Below are 24,107 nucleotides of genomic sequence, written 5' to 3' on the forward strand. Positions count from 1 at the left end.
CTCAGGAACCAACCACCTTATATTTTGAGACAGGGCCTCTGGGACCTATTACTTGCCAGTGAGGCTGGCTAGTGAGCTCCCAGGATCTGCCTGTCTCTTCTCCAGGGCTAGGAAGATAAGCCTATGCTATTAATTATACTTGGCTTTTTGTGTGGGTGTTGGGAACCAAAGTCAGGTGCTCGTATGAGAAGCAGTTTTCAGACTGAGCGATGTTCCCAGCCCTCTGAGTGCTTATCACAGCTCCTCGGGGACCCAAACATATAGTCTGAGGGCCTCACAAGTGCCAGGCAAGATAAGCACTGTGGTTCTCCCCAGGAGACAGATGCAGCTCTCAGAAGCAGAACCACTTGGCCAAGGCCAGAGAATAGATGTAAGGATGGGACTGGGACCTCAGGTCGAACAGAGTCACAGAGCTTATGTTTCTTATGGGACCATGAAGCCCCAGGCAGCCTAAGAACTCACTCCATTGGCTAGGAAGACATTTCTGTCACCTCTTTTTCTAGGGCTAGGCTGTGACTTCTCCGAGGCCTAGAGTGTGGGTAGGTCAGAGCTGCTGGTTCAATCCTGGGTTCCTCTTTGCAAAGGCACACCCTTTGGTGAGGGGGAGGAAGCATTTTTGAGGTGAAATGTTGTCTAACAGCAATGAATGGAAAATATTAAAAGTCCAATGGCGCCAACAAGATTCATGCCAGAGCCAGAAAGTACAGAGAAGAGGAGGGAACATCCTTGTTATTGAGGACGCAGGGGTCTACAGGGAGTCAACTACTGGTCATCCACACCCTGTATCCTGGGCCATCTCTATCTTCAGGACGAGCACAAGCCTCTCCTGGGACAGAGGAAGGCCCTGGAATGACTTGAGGGAAGCCTGTGGATCTGTTAGGCTTGGTTTACACAGTACTCTGGGGAGGGCAGAGAACATAGCAGTGTGAGCCATGGTCCATGGGCTATTTCTGTGGGAGTATGAGAGGCCAGGCCCACTCTACACATATTCTGAGCTTTCTGGGTGCTAAAATGCCAAGAATGAGAAACTAGACCAACATGCTTTCTCCTGTAGGTCTCTCACCACAGAGGGCTAAGCAAGAAAAACGACGCCAGTAGAATGTGATTGCAGTTCTGGGGGAGTGTGCTTAGGGACTCTGGAGCAGAAGGGGGATCATTGGCTTTGCTTGGGGCTGCGAGGAAGAGCTCTCAGAGGAATGGGTAGGTGCCTGGGCCAAGCCCTACCTCCACAGGCATTGAGGGAATCTCGCAAATCTGGAGACTGAGCCTGTATTCTTAGAAGAGTCTCTGTGTTTGGGGAAAGATATACTGACAGAGATACAGGCAAACGGACTGAGTCTCCCCACAGGAGGAAAACAAACTGCAGGAGAAACACGGGACCCTGAGGGACAATGTGCTGGGAACCCAACACACGTCCTCTGCAAAAGCAGCCACGCTCTTAACTCAGATCCATCTCCCCAACTCTCTTTTCTAGGACATTCTAATGGAACAATTGCTTGAGAGAGCTGGGATATACAAGAAGGGGTCCAGAAACCACTTGGGAGCGATGACATGGAGTCACCATCTGTTCCAGGTACTGCCACTGTGGAACAAATGACCCAAGTTTCACTGCCTAAAATGATAAACATTTTATTATGCCCCACAGACTCGGCAGCTCAAGATTTCATATAGGACTTAACTGGACAACCCTAGTGTTCTTTCCTTCCTTCCTCCGTTTTGAATATTCTTTGACATTATAAACAATTCAGTTCTTTTGAATATTCTTTGACTTTGTAAACAGTTCAGTTCTTTTGCTTTTTTTTAAAAACTATTTATTTAGTATGTGTATATCTGTATGTTTGTGTGAGTGTATGCTACATGTGTCTGGGTACCCAAAGAGTCCAGAAGAGGGTATTAGGTGCCCTGGAACTGGAGTGACAGGCAGTTGATGGGGTTCTGGGAACTGAACTCCGGTCTTCTGCAAGGTTGGCAGGCACTCTTGGCCACTGAGTCATCTCCCCAGCCCCAATTGTAGGAACTCCTACAGTTCTAAAACTTTTTAATGTATTTAATGTATATGCATGTTTTGCCTGTATTTATGTCTGCGTGTCACATGCGTGCGTGGTGCCCTCAGAGAACAGAAGAGAGTGTCAAGTCCCTGGGACTAGAGTTCCAGATGGTGGTGAGCTGCTATGTGGGAACTGGGAATCAAACCCAGGCCCTCTGCAAGAACAGCAATACTCTCAACCACTGAGCCATCTCTCTAGGCCCTTAAATTTTTTAAATTATTTTTTAAAAAATTATTTATTTTTATTTTATGTGCATCGATGTTTTGCCCGCATGTATATCTATGTGAGGATATCAAATCTTGGAGTTACAGACAGTTGTTAGCTGCCATGTAGGTGCTGGGAATTAAACCAGGGTCCTCTGGAAGAGCAATCAGTGCTTTTAACTGCTGAACCATCTCTCCAACCTCTAAGATTCATTTTTATTTTGTACTATATGTATGTGTGAATATATCTGCCAGTGGCTATGTGCATGTGAGTGCAGGTGTCTACCTGGATACCGGGACCAGTTCTGAATGTGTTCTTTGAGGCTTTGACTAAGACTATTTAATGACACTCTGCTGATGGCTGAGCTGCTATAGAGGACCTGAGACAGCATCACTCAGATGTCTGCAGCCTTGATGGTGACAGCTGGAAGCTGGGCTCAGTGGGAGCTGTTGACCAGAGCTGCAGCACTAGGCTTCTCTAGTACAGTGGTCTCATGGGAATAAGACTTGACTTTTTTTTAATATTTATTTATTTATTTATTATGTAGACAATATTCTGTCTGTGTGTATACCTACAGGCCAGAAGAGGGCACTAGACCCCTTTACAGATGGTTGTGAGCCACCATGTGGTTGCTGGGAATTCAACTCAGGACCTTTGGAAGAGCAGGCAATGCTCTTAACCTCTGAGCCATCTCTCCAGCCCTCAAGACTTGACTTCTTATAGCAGCTGGGTCTCCCTAGAGCCGTGGTTCTCAAGCTGTGGACCATGACCTATCTTCAAAGGAGTTGCTTCCAACCACCAGGAAACAGATATTTATATTATGATTCATAACAATAGCAAATTACAGTTATGACGTAGCAATGACAACCATTTTATGGTTGGGGGTCACTGCAACATGAGGAACCATATTAAAAGGTTGCAACATTAGGAAGGTTGGGAATCATGGGACTACAGTGAATGACTCAAGAGTGGTAGCTGTATGTCATGGAAGTCGTGAGGCTACCTGAAACTCAAGGTGAGAGAAATTCAGTTCTACATCTTGATGTGGAGTAGTGGAATCACTTAGTACAAGAATGGGTGATGGAGCCGGGTGTGGTGGTACCTTTGATCCCAGCACCTAGGAGACAGAGACAGGTGGATCTGAGTCCAAGTCCGGCCTGGTCTACAGAGCGAATTCCATGACAGCTAGGGCTACACAGAGAAACACTGTCATGGAAAAAAAAAAAAAAAGGAAATGAAAAAGAGTGAGTGATATAATGGAAGCCATGTTTGAAAAATGCAGACTGGCACAAGCTCCTTGGACTTAGAACCATCACAAAGGAAGCAGTTAGGACATGGAGAGAACCATTCTGAAGACAGGTCCATGTACCCGCATCTAATTTGACAAGCATGAAGGTATATGCCTGTAATCCCAGCACTTTGGAACCAGGGTCAAGAAGGTTGATACAACTCCAGAGCCAGCCTGAGTTACAGTGTGAGGCCCCCCATCTCAAAAAAAAAAATCTGGAAACATTTCAGATGATGGAATGCTCACATTGCATGCATGGAGCCCTGGGTTTGTGCCGTACAATCTGGGTGTGGAGGTGCATATCTCTACTCCTAGCATTTGGGAGGCAGTGGCAGGAGACACAGGGGTTCAAGGTCACTTTCAGGCAAACAGTGATTTGGCTTACATGAAGATCTGCCTGGGTCTGTAAAGACTCTTCAGGCCACAGGAGGACAACCATGGTCATGGTGGTGGTGGTGGTGTCGTCAAAGAGTGTTAGAGACAGACAACAACTTCCTCTGGAGTCATCAGGGTCAGCCCACCCCACCTTCCCTGCCGAGCTCCTTTCCCAACAGCAGAATGGAGATCCTTGACCAAGGGTTTTGGCCCCAGAAGGCCAGCTAAGCTGGGCCTCAAACTCCTCTCCTGCCTGGGCAGGAGTGGGGGTGATGAATGAATTTCCAGTGTGTCCCAGGCATGGGATTGAAGCTGTTTGTCGACAAGCTTGGCCTGCAGACGTCCCAGATGGCTGATCCATCCAGGCCAGGCCTTGCATAGTACAGGCCTATGGCTGCCTCCCAAGCCCTGTCTGTTCTGGGGTCCATTCAGGCCAAGCCTTGCGTAGTACAGGCCTATGGCTGCCTCCCAAGCCCTGTCTGTTCTGGGGTCCTGGCTGAGGGAGCAGCAGCCTCTTCATCAGTGGGGGATCTTGGATGAGAGGCTTGGGAATGCTCAGATCCCCCAAGTCCAGCTGTATATAGCACACAATTCAATCGCACTTGAGAAGAGACTGATGGGAACATGGGCAGGAGCTAGGGGGACCCAAACAGCCGGGCTGGATTAAAACTCGGGGAGCCTATGCCTTCCTCTGCCATCGGTCTTACCTTGTTGGTATATCTTACCTGTCTTACCAACCTCAGCAGTCTTCCTGCTTTTCTAGCCAGCCTCCTGCCCCACAGCACACCGCGAAGGGCCATTTCTTCTGTTCTCTCCTGCCTGCTATGTCTCCATGTGTCAACAGACCTAGCTAGCCTAGAGCTGCCCCGGGTGTGTATGTGGTGGGGGTGCTCACTCAGCCCCAAACTCTTAAGGCAAGGTTGGAGACACTGAGGCCTAGGATTACCTGGGATGTTGCTAGTCCAAGTTCACAAATCAGAAAGTTACAGGACTAGGACTAGACCTTTGAAGCCCAGGTTCTTATGTTTCTCCTGCCCTTTATTTTAGTGACTATAGCTCAGTCTCTCTCTACCTGTCTGTCTATTCCCCAGACCCATTCGCCCGGGCTTCACTCGTTCCATACTTCTGCTAGCACAGCCTGAGCCGAGTGAGGACTGAGGACGTGGTGAAGGACACGCTAGGTGCTGTAGTTGAGTTCTAGCACTGCATAAACCCAGCCTGGCACGCTCTTGTAAGTGCAGCACTCTGGAGGTGTGGCAGCAGGATCAGAAACTCAAGGTCATCCTGGGCCAGGTTTGAGGCCAGTCTGAGGTTGCCACGAGACCCTTTCTCAAAAAACAAAACAACAACAAGCAAAGCAAAACCACCAAGCCTTAGCTGAAGCCGCTTCATGGATTGGCTCTGATGAGTTGGGCCAGACTGGGGCCAGCTACAACTACAGGGCCTGTTGGCTAAGGGCTGGGTCCTGGAATGGAAAACAGGCCCTATAAGAAAAAGCCAAAGGCTGGGCAGTGGTAGCACATGCCTTTAATCCCAGCACTCGGGAGACAGAGGCAGGCAGACCTCTGTGAGTTCGAGGCCAGCCTGGTGTACAAGAGCTAATTCCAGGACAGGTTCCAAAGCTACGGAGAAACCCTGCATTGGAAAAACAAGCAAACAAACAAAAGAAGAAGAAGAAAGAAGAAAAGAAAGAGCAGCCAAACAGACCTGTGTCCCATGTCAACTCCAGAGCCATTGTTGCTCAGCATCCTCTCTCTGCTCTTCCTTTCAGCCCCTATCCCAGATGAGAAACCAGGTTTCTGCTTACACACGGAGAAACAAGCAGACTTGAGCACGTGTGCCCACACAGACCTGACAAGAGGATCTGAACTGCTGCATTGTGGGAACAGGCCCATGAGATGCTCTTTCCTTTGAGTACAGTTATGTCAGTGATGAGTAATACTGATTGTAAGGATCTGAAATCACTAAGTCTCTGGGCACGTGTCTAAGAAAGTTTTGGAAGTGAGGTGAGAAGACCCACATTCACTGAATGTGAGCGGTACTGTTCTGTGGCAGGATCCTGGACTAAATAAAGAAGTGGGCTAAGCAGTAGCCACCACCTCTCTCTGCTTCCTGACTATGGGTGTGATGTGACAAGCCACCTCGAGTTCCTATTGCCGTGACTTTTCCGTCATGACGGACTGTGTATCCTTATACTGTGAGCCAAAATAAACCCGTTCTCTCCTGTTGTTCTTATCCTGGTTCAGCAATGAGAAATGTGACGAACCCAACATCCTTCTTGTGGCTTCCCACTGCCCAGCCAAGCTCGCCTCCTGCCATGAAGAAGGGTTCAGTCAGGCTTTGTGGAGTGACCTTGTGGACAGCTGTAGGTACAGGCCTCCACCTCCAAGTGATGGCATGGAGGCCATCAGGGAGGCCAGGCCAGTTGGATGAGGCTGTGATCTGAAGCAGGACTCAGGAGACTCCCTTTGCATCTTCTACTTCCAGCCATGGTTCTACCTTTTCAACCAGTTCTTCTCAGAATGCAGTCTGGGGACCACTGGCTCCATTGCAAAGCCAAGTCTCGTGTTCTACTGAGTCAGAAAGTCTGGGTGTGGGGCCAAGTTTCTTCTGCATGAGTATGTGTGTACCATGTGCATGCCTGGTATTCATGGGAGTCAGAGGGTGTTTGGATACCCTCCTAGAATTGGGATTACAGTTGGTTATGAACTTCCTGATTTGGATGCTAGGAACTGAGTATAAGTCTTCTGGAAAAGCAGTAAGTGCTTGTAAGCTTTGAGCCATCTCTCCAGCCTTCAGTTCCCACATGCCTAGATTTTAGTAGCCTTCTGAGTGTTTTTTGTTTTGTTTTTTTGAGACAGGGTCTCATGTAGCCTAGGCTGGCTTCAAACTCTCTGTATAGCTGAGGATGATCTTGTATTCCTGATTGCCCTGCCTCCATCTCCCAGGTTCTGTGATTACAGGTATGTACCACTGCACCTGGTTTATGTAGATGGAATTCAGGGCTTTTTTTCAGGTTGTGTAAGTGCTCTACCAATGGCACTACATCCTCATTCCCTTCTAGCTGTTTCTTATGATGCTAAAGTTAGATAGGCGTGGCCTAAGACAACAGGCATCCTCAGGCTGGAGCTGGAAGAGGGAGATGGGAGAAACTCTACTGTTCAGGCAGTTGCTTAGTCACTCACATGCGGGTAAGGCTTGCTGGTAGGCATGCACACGTGCACAACATGCACACGTGTGTGTGCGTGCACACACACACCTGGCAGGATTTTGAAGCAGATCACTTGTTGCATCTCTTTGGACTCAGGGAGTGCAGGGAGGCACACAAATGAAAGTGGGGAGGGGTAAAGATGAACTGTTCTTACCAGTTGATATCCTGTACCCCAGACTCTTTGTCCCTCATCTCTTCTGAGGGTCCCTGAGTGCTCCTTCAAAAGCCAAAGAAGCTGAGTCATTGTCCAGCTCAGACCAGACACCCTCATCCATAGAGACGAGGTGACCTGTGCGCCAAAGAGACTCCCGGAGTATGTACTAAGATCCTGTCGTGCATGGGCTGGCCAGCTGGGGAATGTGGGGGATCAGCAGACCAAGCTTAGGCGAGCACACACCATCCCAAGCTATGAAATGCTGCCCAGATGGAGAATTCCTCTTGGCCCTTTTCCAGGACTGGGTCCTATGTCCAGCCTTCTTCCTGACCCCTGTCTCTCTGACATAGACTGTTATGCCCAGGCTATGGCCCACTTGGGCCATCACTGCTCTATGGCATCGTTCCCTACCCCGCCCTCACATCCCCAAGGATCTTGATGCTAAATTCTTGCCCCTGTGAGCTGCTGGGGATGTGGGGAAAGGGAGGGAGCCTCATGCTCAGATCTGGTTTCCTTGCTTCTTCCCGTGGCTGGCTGCCACGGGCTGAGCCACCAGCTGTGCTATATAAGGGCCTGCGGCTGGACGGCCGGAGAGGTGAAGAAGACTTGGACCCCCAGCTAAAAGCCTTATTCAGGACACGGTGAGCTCCAACCCTCTTACCCCACCCGTATATTTCACTGCCTGGCTCTGCTCCTACCCCCATCCCTAGACACCTCCTTGTTCTTTCTTTGCTGGCTGACCAACCCGTCTCCCACAAAAGATCCCCCTTTCTGCTCGACACTCCTCGTTTGCCCCTTATTATCCAAGTCTCTCCTCGGTCCTGCCCACCTGAAGTCACAGTCCCAGTCCTGTCCCGTCCCCTCCCCCCCATGGCCTCATCTTGCTCTCTGTACCTTTTCCTTCTGTGGCTGGCCGCTGTGCACTGTCCAGGAGTCCAGGAGCTCCGGCGAGCATCGGTTGGGGAGTCTGAGTGTCAGGCCTACTGGGAGGAAATGGTGGGATATAGAGAGACTCTCTGTTGGCTGCCAGATGGGAAATGGCTTTTCCACAAGGTGCCTCAAGCCAACCTGGCCTCTCTGACAACCTTGGAGCTGGCTCTGGCTTTGCAGGCATGCTCAGAGCCTGGGAGCTTGGAATAGCCTGAACCAACTGGTACAGCGGCTTCAAGGCTAGACAGTCTGCGCTGTGGATTTGTTTGTCTCTTTTCTTCCAGAAAGGAGACGTTTTCTTCCCTTTCTTTCCACACCGGATTTGGTGATTGAAGGTAACTTTAAAAATAAATAAACAGATAAAGTCTTGCTCTGTAGCTAAGGCTGTTCTGGAATTTGCTGTAATAGCCCAGGCTGGCCTCCAGCTCACAGCCACTACCTACCCCAGTCTCCCAAGTGCTGGGATTATAGGTATAAGTCATCATACGCAGCTGGAGGGGAAGATTTTTTTTTTAGATCAGATTCTGGGTTGGTTCTAACTATGGGGGAAAGATATCCAGCCAAGAGGAGCCCAGGCCACCATACTCATTCTTTGACATTATGTCTGGGCATGTTTACCTCTCCCCAGTCCTGCAGCCCTGACTCTATGTTCCCAGTTATTGGGAACCCTGGTTCGCACTATGCACCCCATCCAGTTCCCTTTAGCTGGCTCCTGGCTATGGTGTTCCTAGCCAGGTCAAAAACAAACAGGCCAGAATGGGTTCCAGCTGTGGCCCGTGCACATCTGGGAATGTGTTCTCGGAGGTGGTGCGACTGAGGCATGGGTGACTTTCAGTCTGCCTGTCTCCTGTAGGAGGGTCTACTGTTGCTGGGGCCAGGACTGCATGGCCTTCATAGGTAAACCTATTCAAAGCTATGAACCCCGTCAAAGGGTTGCAGAACAAAAGCCTGGGTCTTGAAGTGGTCAGTACGTTACCCAGCAGCTGCTGGAGGGAAGCCAGGCCCCTTTTACTGTCAAGGACCTTCTTTATCGCTGTTCTCCCGTGCGGCCTGTCTGCTGTGGAACCTGGCACAGTTCCACAGCAGATGTCACTTCAGCGAGACTCCATTCTATCTATCTTCACCCTGGTGCCGCGAGAGATGTGACTCGGGCTTGGAATGGAGTTTGGTTGGTAGTGTGCAGAAGATGGAGGCTGGAGAATCAGAAGGTCAAGGTCTTTCTTGTGTGCACACTGAAGTTGAGGCCAGCCTGGCCTACAGGAGACCGTGTCTCAAAAAAGACAAAAACAGAAACAAGCAAGCAAACAAAAAAGCAGTGACCCAGAAATGTGGGTTATGATTCCCTTTGCTTCTTTGTAGATCACTGGCTCTATGAGACAACCCTGGGGAACCACAGGTCCAACTTGGTGAAGCAGCATCACCTCTCTGTGACATTTCTACGTGGCCTGAGGGAAAGATGGCAGCAATCAAGATCTGGGTACTCTCTTTCCTGGTCCTGGAGTTCACCACTGTGCTTGGTACGCACTAAGTCTCAGCTTGTTCCCATAGCTTCTTCCTGCCGCAGTGAAGTCGCTTCTCTTCTGGGACCCAATTACACATCTGCCTGGCCTGAAGACTTGAGATTGTTTGATAGCTTATACTCTGTTCCTACCTCAACTCTGAGATCGTTCTTAGTATTAAAGTTCACAGAACAGAACCAGAGGTCCAGGATGAATAGTTACACATGGGGAGGAAGAAAAAAGTTAGGAAAGTTTCTGCCCCCGTGCACCAAATTTAGCTCTGAGCTTCCTGGCAGCCAAAGCAGATTGGAGTCACTGGGGAAACACAAGAGTTCTCAGAAGCAGGTTTGGGGCTGGTCTGTTTTCAGTTGCATGAAAATACTTCTGGCCCTAAAAACCCAGTTTCCCATATACCCCGAAGCCAAGTTTGATGGACACACCAGAACCTGTCCTGGTTTCCTTGTCCTCTGCTCCCAGAGGTGACCCAAAGATCAGAAAGAAGATGCCTGGTAGAGCCTCTGACTGCCTGAGGTGTCTGAACTCCTATGGAGAACTCTCCATCTCCCATCTCCCTGGCCTCTTCTCATTTCTAATCATGCTGCTAATGCAAAAATTGCTCACAACCCCTCACATGCCCCACAGGCTCGTGACCACAGATGCAGGAACAAAGGCAGCTCCTGCACAGCGCCAGTGCGCCGTGCGTGCGTGCCTGCCTCCTGCCTCGCCCTTCCCACCTTGGCAGCTGCTTTTTGTGAAGATGATTAACATTCAGCCATTTGAGAGGAAATCAGATTAGGTTGATTAAAAGGGCTCCCATCACCCCAATTAGGCAGCACAGAGAATTCTGACTTGGCTCCTTGCCTGGGAGTTAATTGCCTTCGCCTCTGCTCGCCTTTCTCCTGCTTCTGGAGCCCTCGACCCAGCTGTGTGTAGAGAAGGGCTGGAGAAGGCTGCCCCTGTCCTGAGGGCCCTCTGCTCATACTCAGGGTGTGGTCGGAACAATGAAGACCCCTGGCCAAGTAGGTTCATCGAGTCCTTTACGGGATGGTGGCTCTCAGTGCCAGCGTGTCAAGAGAAAGAGACTGGCACCCCTTGTGTCAGACATTGAGCTAGAATATCTTGCTAACATTTATTTATCAGAACATAGCTTACTATTTATGCTAGACATTGTTCTGAGGATTTTATAAATGAACTCTTACTGTCCTCTTTTTATGAGGACAGCTCAAGTGGCTTAAACAGTCTATCCAAGGTTAGTTAGGCGGTAACAGAGTCTGCAGCCCCCTCCACAGATATTGCTGTCTCATTTCATGAGACCCTCGGGCTAGCAGCACCCTATGAAGGGGAAATTAGTGTTTCCATTTTTATAGGAAAGGAAAACAAGGTTCCATCTCCCCTGGGACTGATCTAGACTCCCTAGCAGGAATCTCAACCTATTAGCTGCCTGAAGTATCTGATAACGCCATTTAAATTTTTTATTTATGTAATGATTTATGTAATTATTGCTGTGTGTATATGTGCGGGGAGGTCAGAGAATAACTTGGGAGTCTGTTCTCTTTCCCTAGGATTGAACTCAGGATGTCAGGCTTAGTGGCAAATGCCTTTATCTGTCAAGTAATCTCTCTGGTCCTAAAAAAAAATTTAAATTAGTATATACTAAATATGCATAATAATGATTTTCCTTATGTAATTTTCATACATGTGTGGTATATCTTGATAAAATGAATTCTCATTGGCCTCTCTTGTCCCCCTTCCATTCCTTCTGACCCCTTCCCATTTTTTCTTTTTTTGGGGTCTCACTATATAGCCTGGTTGGCCAATCTAGCCTTGAGAGACCCACTTCCCTCTGCCTACCAAGTGCTGAGATTATTAAATGCATGCACCTCTAAACCTAGTGTCTCCATCTCTTTCTCTTTGAGACAGGGTCTCAGGTAGCTTAGGCTCACCAGGAATTTACTGCGGTAGCCAAGGCTGTCCTTGAACCTCTGACCCTCCCGCCTCCACTTCTCGGGTGCTGAGATTACAAGTGTGTACCACCAAGTCTAGCTGCTCCTCCATTTCTAGAACAAGACTGGAAAGGGAACTGTCATTTGTTGGGCAAGCCCTCCAAGCCAGCCTCGCTGTGTGTTTTATGGGAAACAGGCTGAGCAATAAAGCCTTTGGGGTTTCACAGTAGTGAGTGGCACAGCCTGGGGATTTGGATCCGTGCTCAGGGTTCAGGCGGTCCCCGCTTCTCCAGACCAGCTCTGCATCTCCAAACCCTGGGAGCCCTGGCTTCTCTTCTTCTGTTATGCAGGGAGACAGATGATGCTTGCCCAGTCAGTGAGAAGAGTCCGGCCTGTGAAGAGGACCTCCAACACCTTTGCCAAGCCGGCTGACTCCCTGGACAGTGAGTCTTCATTGGAGCAGGGAGGGTCGGGATGGGGTCCTCACTGAGCTTGCTAGGTCAGTCTCTGCAGCCTGGGGAGGATGTTAGGGTTCTGTGGAAGCTATAACAAGACACTTGGCTGCTCTCTCCCGGCAGGGGGGGGGGTGCAGCACAAGAAAGTTCAGAGTCAGGAAGCTGCCTGATGTATTCCAGAAATGGGGTGCTAACATGCTAGAGCTGGTGGGGACAAAAGGGGTAGATGGGGGTGGAGAAATTGCACAGGAGTCTCACCAATATCCTAAGTGATGTTTTGTGCAGAGAATGCTGTGGTCCAAGCCACATGAAAAAAGCTTTATCCCATCTACAGTGTTAGAAAGGGACAGAGTGGGAGAAAGAGAGTTGGACAAGAGAGTCCCTAGCATGGTCCACCAGGCTGATGAGGCTGGAATGGAGGGCTCCACATTGTGAGGCACAGAAGGGACTGAAGAATTGCTGGTGAAATAAGGGACTGGGTGAGGGAAATGGGGATTGTACAGAAACAGGGAGGGTTCTCAGGGATGCATCAGGAAAGGCTAGCTGGAGTTCACCTGCTATTCAGGGATGGTTCCTCCTCAACCTGGCTCTGTCTCTCAGGTCCTGGTGAGTGGACAACTTGGTTTAACATCGACCACCCAGGTGGGCAGGGTGACTATGAGCGATTGGATGCTATTCGCTTCTACTATGGGGATCGTGTGTGTGCCCGTCCCCTGCGGCTAGAGGCCCGGACCACTGACTGGATGCCTGCGGGCAGCACGGGCCAGGTGGTTCATGGCAGTCCCCGTGAGGGCTTCTGGTGCCTCAACAGGGAACAGAGACCAGGCCAGAACTGCTCCAATTATACAGTGCGCTTCCTCTGCCCACCAGGTGAGTCTGAATGGCCCCAGTCCTTCCTCCCAGCAGCCTTGGTTACAGGAGAGGCCAGGATCTGAATAGCGCATGCCTGTATATACTCCCAGTCTCTTAACAGCCACTGAGTGTCGTTAACGTGATAAGAGCCCCAGATCTTCCCAGCCAACCTGTTGGGTTCATTTCCAGTGACTCAGGAGGGAAGATGGCGCTTGGTGTCTAACTTCTGGGGTTTGAATCTCTAGCTTACTCTGTATAACTGTGCGGTTTATTTCTCCATTACTTATTTTGGGGGTACTGTGGATTGAATCTGGGACATTATATTAGAGCCCTCTACTACTGAGGTACATTATTTCCTGCCTCTTTCCAGAATGTTGAGATTGCAGTCATGTGCCTCTATGCCCAGCTGCAACTGTGTGTGTATTTTAGACAAGATTCTGAGTTTCTTAGTCTTATGTTCTCACATGTTTTCCAGTGTTAGGGATTGGACGTCGGGCCCCTCGTATACTGGTTAAGTCCTCTTTCACAGAGCTACATTCCTAGTTCTCTTTTTTAAAAAAATTCTGTACTTTTATTTTGAGAGACTCTTGTAAATTACCCAGATCTGGCCTTGAACCCATGATCCTCCTGTTTGGGGATTACAGCTACTGGCCTCTGATATGTGGAGCAAGAGTAACAGTGTATCTCTAGGGTTTAAAAGTTTTTAATTTCTTTTTTTTAAGTTTTGATATAAAGTTTGATATAAGTTTGATATAAAGTCTCACTGCATAGTTTAGGCTGGGCTCAGACTTACTGTGTAGCTCCAAGTGGCCCGTATAATCTTCAGACTCAGGCCTCCAAGTGCTGGGATTATAGGCGTGTCCTTCTATTCCTGAGGGCTTCGATGAAGCTCACACAAGATAATGAAAGAAGGAAGCAGTTGAGCCCAGGTTTGCTAAATGCCAACTGCGGCTACAGTGTCTGTGTTCAAGATGCTGACTATGCTCATTATTCAGCCTTGACAGCTGACCTTTGAGGGACTGCTATCTCAACAGGATATCCAAGGCTTTGAGAAGTCCAGTTAGTCCACTAGCTACACAGCTCAGTGCTACACAGGGATTTGAACCATGTCCATGTCTGCGGAATCTGTGTTCTCTGTATGCCTTTCTGCCTATGCACTGGGGAGTACAGATATTAAGTGATCTGCTGCAGGCCTGCACTCTGGATGGGCGCCCTGCCCCTCGGGCTCTACCTATCGATACAGACTGATGCCGCAGACCCTGATGCTATGACGGTTTTATGGTCTTGGGAGACCAGCTAGTCTCTCTAGCAAGGGCTGAGCCTCGCAGAAGAGAGGTGAGGAGGTAGGCTATCCAGGAGTCTGGCTCTCCAGGTCATTGTGAACTACAGGCCCTGAATTCCCAAGGAGCCTGCCTGCAGGGAGCATGTGGTGTTTTCACACTAGTGGAGGATGATGGCCTGCCGACAACAGAGATCCTAAGGCAACAGTGCTGGGCCAAAACCAACCAACCAACTAACCAACCAACCAACCAACCAACCAACCAACCAACCAACAAAACCCAGAAACCTTTCACCCATATGTTGCCTCTGTGCAAGTCAGAGACACTACTTCCTCAAGACTTTTGACTTCCCTTATTCGGATAAAAAAAATTATTGTAGGGCTGGGATGTAGCTCAGTTGGTCAAGTGCTAGCTTAGCATCCACGAAACAATTGGTTTCATCTCCAGTAACACCTAAACTGGACAAGCGGTAGCCTGCATCCTTACGATTGCAGCACTCAGAAGGTAGAGGCAGGAAGATCAGACACTGGTGGCCAGTCTCAGTTACATGAGAGTGTCTCAAAATTATTATTAATTCATGGAAATAAACAGACGTATCAGTGAGATTTATGACGCCAGTAGGGACCTGTGCTCCCTCAGCAGAGAAGAAACAGCATTGGGGTCAGAGTTCCTGACCCAATCCCCTAGAGAGGGAGGAGTGACTTCTGCTCTCATCTTACAGGTTCCTTGCGACGAGATTCTGAGCGCATCTGGAGTCCTTGGTCGCCCTGGAGCAAGTGCTCAGCTGCCTGTGGTCACACTGGGGTCCAGACCCGTACCCGCACCTGCATGGCACAGACAGTGTCACTGTGCAGTGAGGCCTCCGAGGAAGGCCAGCTCTGTGTGAGTCCGGCCTGCACAGGTACCTGCCCCCCTCTGGGCACTGACCCTCTGTGTTGGTGAAGCTGAAATAGCCTGAAGGACGGGCTAGAGGGTCAGTGTGAGACTGAGTCTACCACTAACTGAGCATGTCAACTGCTCTGATGGGAGACGTACAGGACAGCTGTGAACACAGGACATTGTCAATGATCACAGCTGGGGGTGGGGACTGGAGAGACAGCTCAGTGGTGAGGAACACTGGCTGCTCTTCCAGAGGATCCCGATTCAATTCCCAGCAACCACGTGGCAGCTCACAATTGTCTGTAACTCCAAGATCTGACACTCTCCTATAGATATTCATGCAGGCAAAACACCAATGCACATAAAATTAAAAGAAATCAACTGGGCAGTGGTGATGCACGCCTTTAATCCCAGCACTTGGGAGGCAGAGGCAGATGGATGTCTGAGTTCAAGACCAACCTGGTCTACAAGGACAGCCAGGACTATATAGAGAAACCCTGTGTTTAATCCTACACACACAAAAAAAAAAAAAAAGGAAGGAAGAAAGGAAGGAAGGAAGGAAGGAAGGAAAGAGAAGGAAGAAAGAAAAAAGAAAGGAAGGAAGGAAGGAAAGAAGGAAGAAGAGGATGTCATTTTCTGGGCTAAATCTGAAGGGTAGATAGGAATTAGTCGTCCAGGCAGGGCTAGAAGGGTTAAGAAAGGCTGAAGGAGGGAAGAAAATATGTGTGAACACTCAGGCTGGGATGGGGTGAAGATGGGTCAGAATCCATAAAGCTCTGCTGATTGGCTCCTTGTCCCACAGCCTGTGACCTGACCTGTCCCATGGGCCAGGTGAATGCTGACTGCGACGCCTGCATGTGCCAGGACTTCATGCTTTATGGGGCCATCTCCCTCCCCGGAGGTGCCCCAGCTCCAGGGGCCACTGTCTACCTGTTGGCCAAGGCACCAAAGATGTTGACCCGGACAGACAGCAGAGGGAGGTTCCAAATTCCCGGCTTGTGTCCCGACGGCAAGAGCATTCTGAAAATCACCAAGACCAAGTTTGCTCCAATTGTGCTCACGATGCCCAAGACTGGCCTGAAGTCAGCCACCGTCAATGCGGAGTTCGTGAGGGCAGGTGACCGAGGGCCCCATGGCAGGAGGGGTTGCAAGGTTGAAAGCTCCTTTCCCGGCTCACACAGTGTAAAACCCACAGGCCCTGTATCCTCCGGCTTTCCCTAATCTTTCTGTTTAAAATTCTCGCTATGCAGAATCAATATCTTAAAGCCACAATGGCTTCTTTGTCTGCTTCCCAAATACAGACCCATCCCTACCTCAGGGCTTTTGCACTTGTTGTGTGACTCAATACAGAGTGTTCTCCGAGATTTTGGTAGGTCCAGCACGCCGAGGCATGAGGATGTCTCTGTCCACCTTGTTTAAAATAGTCAATTACCACAAAGGTTTGCAGGTCAGAGAGAAGCTTGGGAAGCTCAGAAATGGTGTAGAATAATAATAAAAAAAAAGAAAGAAAAGGAAAGAAAGAAAGAAAGAAAGGTTCTGCTGGGGGGGCAGAAGATCATAAATAATGCATGAGTGGGGTGGGGCCATTAGTTCTGTCTTTGTAGCACTTAGAGTGTGGCTGGTGTGAGGTCCACTGAATTCTCCATTGTCCTATCCAGATGCTACCAGAGAAGTTTGTGGGAGCAGGCCCCAGATGGAGAGGGTGGAGGAGGGGAATCCTCTGGGGATCAGTTCCTTTGGGTGCTGGGGAGCACTGGAGACTGGAAGGGGATAGAATAAAGCCATATACTTAAAAAAAAATATTTATCTATTTATCTATCTATTTACTTATTTATTATTTATATAGTGTTCTGGCACCAAATCTCATTATAGATTGTGAGCTAGCATATGGTTGCTGGGAACTGAACTCAGGACCCCTGGAAGAGCAGCCAGTGCTCTTAACCTCTGAGCTATCTCTCCAGCCTGCTGTACACTTTCAATATCATTGAAGACCCTGGGGAAGCAGGGCTCTCAAGACTCTGTCACAAAGTAAGAAACCCAGACACCGTTTCTCATCTTCTTTCCCAGAGACTCCATACATTGTCATGAACCCTGAGACGAAAGCACGGCGGGCCGGGGAGAGTGTGTCCTTGTGTTGCAAGGCCACAGGGAAACCCAGTCCCGACAAGTACTTCTGGTGGGTATTCTGCTGGCTGCCCCACCCAGTTCTCTTAGAAATCAGAGCTTGCTTGCCTTGTGTCTCTAACAGTAGCCATGGCTGATAGAACAAAGGCAGACGTGGGTGACTAGTGCAGAATCTGAACGATGGCATTTACAAGTGGGGCCTGCAGGGTGGAGGCTGCCAGACAACCAGCCAGTCCTCTTATGCCTCAAAGTTCAGCTCATTCTCCCAAAATATCTCTTTCTCTCTGTCTGTCTCTCTGAGATAGGGTTTCTCTCTGTAGCCCTGGTTTTCCTGGAACTCGCTCTATAGACCAAGCAGGCTAAAATTCAGAGATTCGCCTACCTCTGCCTTCCAAGTGCTAAGATTAAAGGCATGTGCCACCATTCTCAGCTCCAAAATGTCTCTTGACCTTAGGGTACTAACACGCATGTTCTTAGGCCAATCAGCAAGATTCCTCGGTCTTGCTTCCCCTAGCAAGGTCAGTATCCCCAGTGCTGGGAGTGAGTTCTTTACTCTCCAATGAGCACTACAGCCACTAGCTTGTACAGAATTCCAACGGTTCTGGGAGGTCAGCTGGAGAGCAGGAAGCTGTAATCCAGAGAGGTGAGTGGAGTTGTCTAAAGATTCCCCATCAATTAAGAGGTGTGGCTGGGGCTTCAAAGCAGTTTCTCAACTCCCAGCCAATCAGGTGCTCTTGGGCAGGCCGAGTGAAAGTGAACCATCTCCAATTCGCTACTTCTTGGCACATCTTCATGTGTACCTTCCCTCCCATGACCTACTGGGGCTCCACCTCTGCATCCTTACAGGTACCACAACAACACATTGCTGGATCCCTCTCTCTACAAGCATGAAAGCAAGCTGGTGCTGAGGAATCTGCGGCAGGACCAGGCAGGGGAGTATTTCTGTAAGGCACAGAGTGATGCTGGGGCTGTGAAGTCCAAGGTCGCCCAGCTGATGGTCATCGGTAAGCCCGCATGGGTCACAAGGGTCCTGGGTCTGCAACAGGCTGGCTGAGCACTACAGTCAACATCACTAGGCAGGAAAAGCTTGGGGTTTGCAATGATGTGCACAGTGCCAGGCCGTCTGGGATACAGTGTAGAGCTACGTCTTACTATCACAGAACCATCATTTGAGGGGTGTGTGTGTGTGTGTGTGTGTGTGTGTGTGTGTGTGTGTGTAGAAATGTAAATAAAGTTCAGTCAAGACAAAAACATGCAGGACCTGGGGATGTCACTTGGTAGAGCACTTGTCTAGCATAAATGAAGCCCTTGGTTCAGTCCCCAGAACTACAGAAACCCAGAAGATGAAAGTAGGGGGACAGAAGGTTAGGGTCAGCGGCAGCTATACAGTGAATCTGAGATAGCTTTGGCTACATGAGATTCTGTCAACTTGCCCCTGAAATTAATTTTATTTTATTTTTTAAATATTTATTTATTTAGTATGTATACAATATTCTGTCTGTGTATATGCCTGCAGGCCAGAAGAGGGCACCAGACCCCATTACAGATGGTTGTGAGCCAGCCACCATGTGGTTGCTGGGAACTGAACTCAGGACCTTTGGAAGAGGTGGCAATGCTCTTAACCTCTGAGCCATCTCTCCAGCCCCTGAAATTCATTTTAAAAAATGTAGCTAAAATAGAAACCCAGGCCCTATTAGATAGAATTAGACACCTTCCAGGTGCATAGTAGCATAGGCATGCATTCCCAGCGTTTGGTAGGTAGAGGGAGGACCAGGAGTCTAATCTAAGGTCATCTTCTCTTACACAGTGGGTTCAAGGCTAGCTTTGACTATATGAGACCCTATCTCAAAAAGCCAGCCCTCCCCCAAAAATAAAACCCCCAAACTGATATTTTGCAATGACCCCCAAGAGTCTGCTTTTTGTCTGAGATATGACCCGGGCATGCTGACTTCAAAGCTTCTTACTTCACCCTGCTTTGCAGTGAAGGTTGGAAAGTCCTGATCTTCAAGTATCATGAGGGGCAGTGTGTGTGGAGGGAGAAGTGTTACTGATCGCCGGTCTACAGAAGCGGGGAGCTGAGAATGCGTTATACAAAAGGGTGACCTGATTAAGGCTGGCTTCTAGAAGAAAACCGGAGGGGGAAAAACTTCAGGACTAAGGTCTATGAAGCCTGTCCTTGGAAAGTGGGGGGAGGGGGGAGGAGATCTTAGGAATCAGCCTAAACAAAACAAAACAAAGCAGAGGAAATGAAAAGTCATTGGAAGAATTATGGACTATTTCACAGACTCTAAGAAAATTGAGCAACAGACCTCAGATCAGACATGGCAAAGGGCCTTAGCGGAGGAGGCATGAAGTGTGTCAACCGTCACGGCTACACCCACCCTGTCAGCACAGTGGTCCTTTCATGATTCTTCACTATTCAGTTTCCAGATAACAACTGCACGTTCTTTCCTAAGATATGTGTTCATTGCTTTAAGTTTAACATAAAGGGAACTAAAGAGAAAACAGTGTTAATGCGAAATAGAACTATGTCAGTAGCTAAAAGCTTTGGCACATTAACTAGAAAGATAAACTAAGAGAGTTTATCTTTGTGTTTACTCAAGAGCGACCATGAATGTGACCGACAAGGGTTGATGGGTACAGAGGTGGTGTCCTGGTGGTTCAGTCCTTGAATGCTACTGTTACAAAGATATTGTTTTCTTCAACTGATAAACAGTTTTGGGCACAGGTCCAAGCTAAGGGAAGTGGAGTCTTAGATTGAGTCATGTGGCTCTGACTTCAGTATTGAGAACTCCAGTGTATGACAGCCGCATGGGGAAAACACCAGACTCCCATTACTTTAAACAAGGCTTGTTTGTTTTGTGATTTGTTTTTTGAGACAAGGTTTTATATAGCCCAGGCTGGCCTCAAACCCATTATATGGCCAAGAAAGGCCTTGAATTTATGATCTTTCTGTCTCCACCTCCCAAGTACTAGGATTATAAGTGTGTATCACCATGCCCAGTTAAAACAGGGTTTCTGGGGCTACAGAGATGGCTCAGTGGTTAAAAGCACTGGCTACTCTCCACAGGACCCAGGCTCTATTACTACATGGTAACTTAAAACCATTTGTAACTCCATTTCCAGGGGATCCGATGCCATCATTCTGGCCTCCGTAGACAGTCTTTTGGCCTCTGTAGGCATAGATACCCACAGGCAAAACATCCATGTATACAAAATAAAAAAAAAACAAAAACAAAAACAGGGTTTCTACCTATACAAATGTTTCCTGGGATATGTGAAAATCACTGAGGATGTAGAGAGTGCCAGGCACTGCAAGACACGGGTCACGAATAGCTCCTTTCTCTCTCTCTCTCTCTCTCTCTCTCTCTCTCTCTCTCTCTTTGGCTTTTCAAGACAGGGCTCAGAGGCACATACTTGGTAATCCCAGCTCCTGGGTGGTAGAGGCAGGAGGACCATGAATTTAAGATCATCCTAGGCTACAGCATAAGTTTGAGCCCATCTTGGGCTCTGCAAGACCCCATCTCAACAAAACAAAAACAAAACTGAGAGAGGAGAGAAAGGAAGGGAAAGAGAGAGAACACACAGAGCTGAGGTACTCTGTGCCAGACATGAATCTGTACTTTAATATCCATACCATTTCTTCTTTAGCACATGATGAGAGTCCTTGCAACCCAATCCCTGAGAGCTACCTTATCCGGCTGCCCCACGACTGCTTCCAGAATGCCACCAACTCCTTCTACTATGATGTAGGCCGCTGCCCAATCAAGACCTGTGCAGGGCAGCAAGACAATGGGATCCGGTGCCGGGATGCCGTGGAGAACTGCTGTGGCATCTCCAGAACAGAGGAGAGGGAGATCCAGTGCAGTGGGTACACGCTGCCCACCAAAGTGGCCATGGAGTGCAGCTGCCAGCGGTGTACAGAGACACGGAGCATCGTTAGGGGCCGAGTCAGTGCTGCTGACAATGGGGAGCCCATGCGCTTTGGCCATGTGTACATGGGGAATAACCGTGTGAGCATGACTGGCTACAAGGGCACGTTCACCCTCCACATCCCCCAGGATACAGAGAGACTGGTGCTCACATTTGTGGACAGGCTGCAGAAGTTTGTCAACACTACCAAAGTGCTGCCCTTCAACAAAAAGGGGAGTGCCGTGTTCCATGAGATCAAGATGCTTCGGCGGAAAGAGCCCATCACGTTGGAAGCCATGGAAACCAATATCATCCCCCTGGGAGAGGTGGTTGGTGAAGACCCTGTGGCTGAACTGGAGATTCCATCCAAAAGTTTCTATAGGCAGAATGGGGAGCCTTTCACAGGAAAGGTGAAGGCCAGCGTGACCTTCCTGGATCCTCGGAATATATCCACGGCCACAGCTGCCCAGAGTGACCTGAACTTCATCAACGACGAAGGAGACACCTTTCCCCTTCGAACATACGGTATGTTCTCGGTGGACTTCAGGGATGAGGCCACTTCTGAGTCACTGAATGCTGGCAAGGTGAAGGTCCACCTTGACTCGAACCAGGTGAAGATGCCAGAGCATGTGTCAGCCATGAAACTCTGGTCGCTCAACCCAGACACAGGACTGTGGGAAGAGGAAGGCGATTTCAAATTTGAAAGCCAGAGGAGGAACAAGAGGGAGGAGAGGACCTTTCTAGTGGGCAACATGGAGATCCGTGAGAGAAGGCTCTTTAACCTGGATGTCCCTGAAAGCCGAAGGTGCTTCATCAAGGTGAGGACTTACCGGAGTGAGAGGTTCTTGCCTAGTGAGCAAATCCAGGGGGTTGTAGTCTCGGTGATCAACCTGGAGCCCAAAACTGGCTTCTCATCTAACCCCAGGGCCTGGGGCCGATTTGACAGTGTCATCACCGGCCCCAATGGGGCCTGCCTGCCTGCCTTCTGCGATGACCAGTCCCCCGACGCTTACTCCGTCTATGTCTTGGCAAGCCTTTCTGGAGAAGAACTAGAAGCGGTCGAGTCTTCTCCTAAATTCAACCCAAATGCCATCGGTGTCCCTCAGCCCTACCTCAACAAACTTAAATACCGTCGGACAGACCATGAGGATCCACGTGTTAAAAAGACGGCTTTCCAAATCAGTATGGCCAAGCCAAGGCCCAACTCAGCTGAAGAGAGCAATGGGCCCATCTACGCTTTTGAGAACCTTCGGGCATGTGAAGAGGCACCGCCCAGTGCGCCCCACTTCCGGTTCTATCAGATTGAGGGGGATCGCTATGACTACAACACAGTTCCTTTCAATGAAGATGACCCCATGAGCTGGACTGAAGACTACCTGGCATGGTGGCCCAAGCCAATGGAGTTCAGGGCCTGCTACATCAAGGTAAAGATCGTGGGGCCCCTAGAGGTGAATGTACGATCCCGCAACATGGGGGGCACGCACCGGCAGACTGTGGGAAAGCTCTATGGGATCCGAGATGTGAAGAGTACCCGGGACAGAGACCAGCCAAACGTCTCATCTGCCTGCTTGGAGTTCAAATGCAGTGGAATGCTCTATGACCAAGACCGCGTAGACCGCACACTAGTGAAGGTCATCCCCCAGGGCAGCTGCCACCGAGCCAGTGTTAACTCTATGCTGCATGAGTATCTGGTCAACCACCTTCCCCTAGCAGTCAACAATGACACCAGTGAGTACACCATGCTGGCACCACTGGACCCTCTGGGCCACAATTATGGTATCTACACTGTCACCGACCAGGACCCTCGTACAGCTAAGGAGATTGCCCTTGGCCGCTGCTTTGATGGTACTTCCGACGGCTCCTCCAGGATCATGAAGAGCAATGTGGGAGTTGCCCTGACCTTTAACTGTGCAGAGAGGCAGGTAGGCCGCCAGAGTGCCTTCCAGTACCTCCAAAGCGCACCGGCCAGGTCCCCAGCTGCAGGCACCGCCCAAGGAAGAGTGTCCTCCGTGAGGCAACAGCGGGCAAGCAGGGGTGGCCTGCGCCGGCGTGGAGAAGCGGCCCCCCTGAGATATTCTGGGGTTGGTCAGCAACCTCTGAGCAACTAGCTGTTGGGGTTCTTCCTAGTTCTCTCTGTCCACCTCATGTGACAACGGTTGTGAGACTGTTGCACAGATTGTCACTTGTTAATTTAAACAGATCTGTTTGGTGCAGCTTGCTTCTGTGTGCCTTTACTTATTGTCCTTATCTTGTGATACTGGCTGGCATACGGCCCCCAAAATGACAAAATAAAGATTCCTTTTTAAAAAGAAACAAAAGGACTTGGTAGACTTCTGCAGCTTGGGCCGTTCGTTTTTGCTATGACTGCAAACACACTTCTTTTGGTATGGTTTTGTCAACCTCTGCACTAATGTTTATCTAATATTGAGAAGCAAATGAGCATTATAAAGCATATTGCTGGGCCATGTTCCACAAAATGCTTTTCTTTCTTTCTTTTCTTTTTTTTTTTTTTTTTTTTTTTTTTTNTCACTCTGTAGACAAGGCTGGCTTTGAACTCACCAAGATCCACCTGCCTCTGCCTCCTGAGGGCTGGGATTAAAGGAGTGCGCCACAACTGCCCAGCATGTTCCACAAAATGTAAGCAAAGCCTTTGTCACAGTTCGTACATATAAATGGTGGTCAAAGAAAATAAACATTAATATTTTACTTGAAATGCAATTAATATTTATTTCTTTTTAAAGGTTATTTATTTTATATATTATTTATTTTTATTTAATGTTCATTGGTGTTTTGCTTGCATATATGTCTATGAGAGGGTGTCTTAAGCCCTGGAAATGGAATTACAGACAGGTGTGAGCTGCCATGTGGTGCTAGGAATTGATCCAGGGCCCTCTAAAAGAGCAGCCAGTGCTCTTAACCACTGAGCCATCTCTCCAGTCCCTTAACATTTCTT

At 49.0% G+C, this 24,107-nt stretch overlaps 1 protein-coding gene across 2 annotated transcripts; it reads left to right on the forward strand.

Annotated features, from left to right (window-relative positions):
• Positions 1-7,290: 7,290 nt before the first annotated feature.
• Cilp (cartilage intermediate layer protein) lies at positions 7,291-23,666 on the forward strand. Of its 2 annotated transcripts, XM_050151936.1 has the most exons (9): positions 7,291-7,921; positions 9,570-9,727; positions 12,003-12,095; positions 12,708-12,977; positions 14,961-15,140; positions 15,921-16,235; positions 17,186-17,294; positions 18,089-18,246; positions 20,894-23,666. In XM_050151936.1, the coding sequence occupies exons 2-9, from the start codon at positions 9,667-9,669 to the stop codon at positions 23,260-23,262; spliced, it is 3,555 nt and encodes a 1,184-aa protein (XP_050007893.1). In that variant the 5' UTR covers positions 7,291-7,921; positions 9,570-9,666; the 3' UTR covers positions 23,263-23,666. The 2 variants fall into 2 exon arrangements, with proteins under 2 accessions (XP_050007893.1, XP_050007894.1); XM_050151937.1 differs by lacking the exon at positions 12,708-12,977 and having other exon boundaries at positions 7,292-7,921.
• Positions 23,667-24,107: the final 441 nt, after the last annotated feature.

Source organism: Alexandromys fortis, unplaced genomic scaffold (genome assembly GCF_014885135.2).
Source record: "Alexandromys fortis isolate MF-2015 unplaced genomic scaffold, M_Fortis_MF-2015_v1.1 scaffold_70, whole genome shotgun sequence".
Lineage (NCBI taxonomy): Eukaryota > Metazoa > Chordata > Mammalia > Rodentia > Cricetidae > Alexandromys > Alexandromys fortis.